Source organism: Carassius auratus, unplaced genomic scaffold, assembly GCF_003368295.1.
Source record: "Carassius auratus strain Wakin unplaced genomic scaffold, ASM336829v1 scaf_tig00017060, whole genome shotgun sequence".
Lineage (NCBI taxonomy): Eukaryota > Metazoa > Chordata > Actinopteri > Cypriniformes > Cyprinidae > Carassius > Carassius auratus.
This window is the reverse complement of record NW_020524735.1, coordinates 280,011-286,488: the sequence shown is the minus strand read 5'-3', so window position 1 is coordinate 286,488 and position 6,478 is coordinate 280,011. Positions and strand designations below refer to the sequence as shown.

General features: G+C 39.2%; 1 protein-coding gene across 4 annotated transcripts in view; it reads left to right on the top strand.

Moving 5' to 3' along the window:
- The first annotated feature begins 709 nt into the window (after nt 1-709).
- LOC113075438 (protocadherin-19-like) overlaps nt 710-6,478 on the top strand; it is a 53,750-nt gene continuing 47,981 nt past the window's right edge. For 2 of the 4 annotated variants that reach the window (XM_026248148.1, XM_026248147.1), the window contains exon 1: nt 710-3,935. In XM_026248148.1, coding sequence (XP_026103933.1) covers nt 1,789-3,935 — 2,147 coding nt within the window. In that variant the 5' untranslated portion in view covers nt 710-1,788. The remainder of the gene's footprint in view (nt 3,936-6,478) is intronic. The other 2 variants (XM_026248146.1, XM_026248145.1) reach the window with 1 other exon arrangement.

The window sequence follows — 6,478 nt, the reverse complement described above, 5'->3', positions numbered from 1 at the left end:
CATGTATGCCATTTAATATTTTTCAACACGACTACTGTCAATAAAGAACATATTTAATCACTTGAACTAGAGCTCCACGTGAATAACCTTTATATCTTATTAAATATCGTACAGAAAAGAAAACTACCTGCCGAAATTAACCTTGTGGTACGTATTAATGCGTGGATAGTAGGCTAATCATATATGACGGATCTGAACATAAGCAGCAACGTTCATATTTCGATTTATAAATAAAAAATAAAAATAAAACAACTATTATGTGTGTGATCCTTTCTGTCAGTGGATCAAATAGCCTATAGCTGCACCCAGTGGGTTAGGGACAAGAAAATAAACTTAATTTTGAATAAAGTATTATAAAATATCTATCATCATCATTACCCTACTCTAAAATATGGTAAACTTAAATCAATACATTTTTTTTTATAGTCAATTATGGATTTCTATGTTTCAAAAATATATAAAGACACTATCTGTGCATGTGAACCTCAACTAATTGCGCCCCCCAACATTTCTTAAGGAAATTCCTTATAAAACGTCGACCCTCCCAAAGGTCAATAGTTGACACACTGTATGTCCAGACATAACTAGAACGGATGAACTGGAGCTAGTTGGCCGAGTTCATACCTCTAGTTTTGCCCCACCCACCAGCAAATCCAGCTCTCCAGTGTAACCTCTGATTGGCTGTGGGGATTGCTGGTCCTGAGACTGAGCGCGAGACAGTGAGCCGCGCATTCGACAGTATGCGCTGAAGACGCGCGCCGTGCGTTTACCTCAGTGAGCCACGTTTAAGAACTACATCAAGAACTGTTTCGCATTATCCAACAGGCTGGATATTTCAGACCAGACGCTTTTATTACGACGAGAGTACAGGTGCTCTTACAAATGCTTCATTTTTCTTAGCTGATCTTTTCCCAGTGTTTTATACGGATATAGTTTCCTTCTTTCTGGACTAATAAGGCCATCTGAAATACCTTCATACAATTTACGCTTGTTGAGAGAAATCTTCAGTCGACAAGGCACCCACCTCTTGCTCGACTTGGAATATCAGTGAATTGTGGACTGGACTTATGATATATCAATATTGGTTTGTCATTATTATTCCAGCTTTATAGATCGGACTGCTTCTTTCATTCTTTTTTTCTGAAATTGGAATCTCTGTGGTTTCATTTGGATATGTGCATGAACTTGCGGATCGAGGAGGAGACATCCTAATTCCACATTATTAGGCTATATGGATTGATTGGCCACGAGCGATGTTTTAAGATCAATTTCATTTCAAGTGTTCGTCATGAATCATGATAAGGAGGGTATTTTTTTTTTTTCGAATGGAACCTTCCCTTCATTCATTCACAAGTTGAGGACCTTCTAGCGGACATTTAGCCTAAATGTTTACTGAATATTTTCTTTCACTGGCTCAAAATGGTCGGTTTCCCTGAACTACGAAAATGTTCATGCTGAAGCCATGCTTTTCATTCACAATGTTTTCACATTCACTATATGAAGAATTATTCGCTAGTTTTATTCATATTTCGTTATTTTCCAAAAATAATGCAAGACATGGGTGGCCAAATAAGATTTCGAATAAGTAAATGGAAGTTATCAGCTTCGTAATCAGCAAATCAGATGAATTTCATCGCACAATTAGGATGTCTACCGGACTGTGATTTTATTCCTTTGACTTATTGGGAGTTTCGTTTTCTTTTTTACGTCCGACCGAACGTGCGTATGTTTAAATGTTAATAAAAGATCATGCAAATGCGCGTGTAAAGACCGACATCAACAGGTATAATGCATTCCAAGGACGCGGATTTCGTACAAATGTTTTTGTGCTTTCTCTTGTGCTGGACTGGAGTCGATGGCGTTTTCAATTTGAAATACACCGTGGAAGAAGAGCTGCGACCAGGCACAAAGATAGCCAACGTGACGGCGGACGCAAAAGTTGCGGGTTTTGCACTGGGAAACCGACAGCCTTATTTGCGGGTTATCTCCAATTCCGAGCCGCGATGGGTTAATCTGAGCCCCGCCGGACTGCTCATCACAAAGCAAAAAATTGATCGGGACGCTGTTTGCCGACAGACACCTAAGTGTTTTATTTCTTTGGAAGTGATGTCGAACTCGATGGAGATCTGCGTGATTAAAATTGAGATTATCGACGTAAACGACAACGCGCCGCGCTTCCCCACTAACCACATCGACATAGAAATCTCGGAAAATGCCGCTCCCGGTACCAGATTTCCCCTAGAGGGGGCAAGCGATCCGGACTCCGGGAGCAACGGCATTCAGACGTACACAATTACCCCTAATGATATTTTCGGTCTTGAGATTAAGTCGAGGGGAGACGGGTCCAAAATCGCAGAACTTGTGGTGGAAAAGACTTTAGACAGAGAGACGCAGTCACGTTACACGTTTGAACTCACAGCGGAGGATGGCGGAGACCCCCCGAAGTCCGGGACTGTGCAACTTAACATAAAAGTCATTGATTCGAACGATAACAACCCCGTTTTCGACGAGCCAGCATACACCGTAAACGTGCTGGAGAATTCTCCCATTAACACCTTAGTCATAGACTTGAACGCTACGGACCCAGACGAAGGAACCAATGGCGAGGTGGTCTACTCGTTCATAAACTTTGTATCCAACCTGACCAAACAAATGTTTAAAATCGACCCCAAAACAGGCGTGATAACAGTGAATGGCGTTTTGGACCACGAGGAATTGTCCGTCCACGAAATTGATGTACTAGCCAAAGATCTGGGTCCAAATTCAATCCCTGCCCACTGCAAAGTGATCGTTAATGTAATCGACATAAATGACAACGCGCCAGAAATCAAACTGTTGTCAGAAAACAGCGAGATGGTGGAGGTGAGCGAGAACGCGCCTCTCGGATATGTAATAGCTCTGGTGAGAGTCTCAGACAGTGATTCCGGAGCGAATGGAAAAGTGCAGTGCAGACTGCAGGGCAATGTGCCTTTTAGACTCAACGAGTTTGAGAGCTTCTCCACCTTACTTGTTGATGGCCGTCTGGATAGGGAGCAGAGAGACACGTACAATTTGACCATTCTAGCCGAGGACAGCGGGTATCCCCCGCTCAGAAGCTCCAAATCATTTTCAGTGAAAGTAACGGATGAAAACGACAACCCCCCTTACTTCACCAAGCCACATTATCAAGCCATGGTCCTCGAAAATAACGTCCCAGGTGCGTTTCTGCTGGCGGTGTCCGCCAGGGACCCAGACCTGGGCATGAACGGCACCGTGTCCTACGAAATCATCAAATCGGAGGTGCGGGGCATGTCTGTGGAATCTTACGTTACCGTGAACTCAAATGGCGAGATCTACGGCGTTAGGGCTTTTAATCACGAAGATACGCGGACCTTTGAGTTTAAAGTCTCTGCAAAGGATGGAGGAGATCCACCTTTGACCAGCAACGCCACCGTGCGCATTGTTGTACTGGATGTAAATGACAACACACCTGTGATGACCACCCCGAGCCTGGTGAACGGCACGGCGGAGGTGTCCATTCCTAAAAACGCTGGAGTTGGTTATTTGGTTACTCAGATAAAAGCTGATGATTACGACGAGGGGGAAAACGGAAGGTTAACGTATTCGATTTCAGAAGGAGACATGGCCTACTTTGAAATAGATCAGATAAACGGCGAGGTGCGAACCACAAAGACGTTTGGGGAGAATGCGAAACCATCCTATCAGATAACCGTGGTGGCGCACGACCACGGCCAAACCTCTCTCTCTGCCTCTGCCTATATTGTCATTTATCTCTCTCCTGATCTCAATGCACAGGAGCAAATAGGACCCGTCAACCTGTCGCTCATTTTCATCATTGCCCTGGGTTCTATTGCAGTCATCCTGTTTGTCACAATGGTCTTTGTGGCAGTCAAGTGCAAAAGGGATAACAAGGAAATCCGAACATACAACTGCAGGTACCCAAACCATTTTTGATACATCTTACTGAAGTATAGGGCAGTGTGCGAATTATTTACTGACCATCGGATTGGACGAACATTTAAAGGTAACAACAAAAACGAAATAGAAATCAACAAAAGGCCTAAACATAGAAGTCAGATTATGCTTAACACTTGCTCACAAACAGAAATTGCGATGTCCTGAGGTGGTAACCATAGCAACAGTACGTTACCTGACGTCTCAATGTCATGGTCAGTATGGAATATAGACAAAGCATAATCAGGCCAACTGTTTGTTGTATTACATTTAACATTAGCAACCCTATCAATGATTATTTTACATGTCATAAAAAGCAACAACAAAAAAAGTTGTATTTATTTATTTATTTAAAAAATATTTTTTTATTTAATTTTAAGCAGTTTAGGGGCACCAAAGAACAATTTCTGTTGTGAGACAAATAACTTTAAAACCTCAAAAATAATTTACATAATTTCCTCAAAAAAAAAAAAAAACTATATATGTATGTATATGTATATATATATATATATATATATATATATATATATATATATATATATATATATATATATATATATATTGTATATGTATGTATGTGTATATTGTATATGTATGTATGTGTAAATGTAAAACTGTATAGGCCTAGAAATATATATGTTTTGTTTTTACTTGTGGGTGTTCAGGCCTTATTATTGGGTCATACCTCACCAATCCTTCCATAATTCGCACCCTGTTCTAGTTATCAAGCATATAAGTGTATTTCTACCAGAAATGAATCAATACTCACACAGCATACAATGATTAAGACATAAAGAGAGAGCATGTTTGATGTGTATCTTGGTTGTGCACGCACTTTCGTCAACTGTGCATGTGCTTCAGGCCTTGCTCTGCTGCTGCCGTTGCTGATAACAGAAGTAAGCAGAACAGGAAATCATTACACTCGTTCATCATTATTATATTTACACTACTGTAAATATTACTAAAATGATAATATTTTCTTTTTATTCATCAATTATGATGCTATATATGAGGATGGCCTAACATGAGCTTAAAATAAAAAATATGACAAAAAAAAAACAACAACTAATAAATGGCAGATATAATAGCAAAACCAAAACCAAATATTATAGCACTTTCGTTTTGTCATAATTTTTGTTTCCAACAATCTCAAAGTAATGTTGTCGTTCTTATTTGATTTTGAGTTTGATTTTGTAAAAAGTAAAAGTGAAAAATAATGCAAAATTATAAAGTCATCCAAAAGAAGTAAAATCAACTTGAACCATTGCTTTTACTTGGTGACTAAAGAGTAAGCATAGGCCTTTCCTCATACACACCATCTGCATTGAGACTGGTGTTTGCATAAATAATTGGTGAATTTTTACCTCTCTCAAATTCTAATCAAAATATTGACTTGTTGCTCACATTTGGAGATTTTATTTATGGTTTGGCAATCATATTATGGTTGTGATCGTAGAGGTCACTATTTCAGAATACAATAGCATGACCATAGCAACCAAATTTTACTGTGTCAACGATCATAAAAAGTAAATCATGTAAATGTTTGGCAAGGTAATAGTCTTTGACAAATGGTGTGTAGGGGAGAATATTATTTTGTTAATCTACTGTAATATGAATACTTATCAATCTGTAACATTTGCCACTGTGTTGATTTCCCTCTGCTACATTACCACTCAACATTTCCATATAAATTGCTTTTTGCAAATTTAACCAGAAAACATTACCATATATTTACTTCAAATTGTTGTTGACGTTTCTGTCTTGTAATGCAACAGCATACATGATCCATCTTAACGGAAATGTACGTAAGCAAACATTTTCATGAAGGCTAGGTCGTGATCGTGATGGTTAGGCACGCAGAGCATCTACCTTGCCGTTATCGGAGGATGGTAAGAGATGGCCTTTGTCTAGATTGCTGTCGTTAACATTTATTTTCCTCTCCAGATAGAAACCTGATGGAGGCATTCAGCTCTCCCAACAGGGGGTTAGTGAGAGTGCTTGATACGGTTTTCTTCAGCTGTGCTGCTCATTGACTCTTCTTTCTGGCTCATCTGAGATTCTTTGGATTGTCTTCACTGTGATGAGAGCCAAACCCATATGACCAAACAGACCATAGAGACGTGTGTTTATTAACACAGTTAAATAAAATACCCTGGTGGTGATGCAGTTTACAGAACAAAAACAAATGGTTTAATAAAACAAGACAGACAATGGCATGTGATATTATTAATTACAATGATTAACTTCATTCATGTATAGAGCCTATACAAAATAATCACTATGAATCTCTTTTCACATATTCACGATCTGTTTTGTCCTTCTCTTTACCAGAAAACAACAACAAAAAAAAACAAGTTCATTTTCCCTTCAATGCCATAATAGTAAATTATTCAACCAGCTATTAAGCATGCTTTGGAGTGCCTAACTTTTTTTTTGCCGCACAGAAAAAAAAAAAAGCTTTTATATGCCTCCTAAAACGATAAGGTCCTGCACCGTTATCATTATTCCGAGCCAGAAAAAGGTA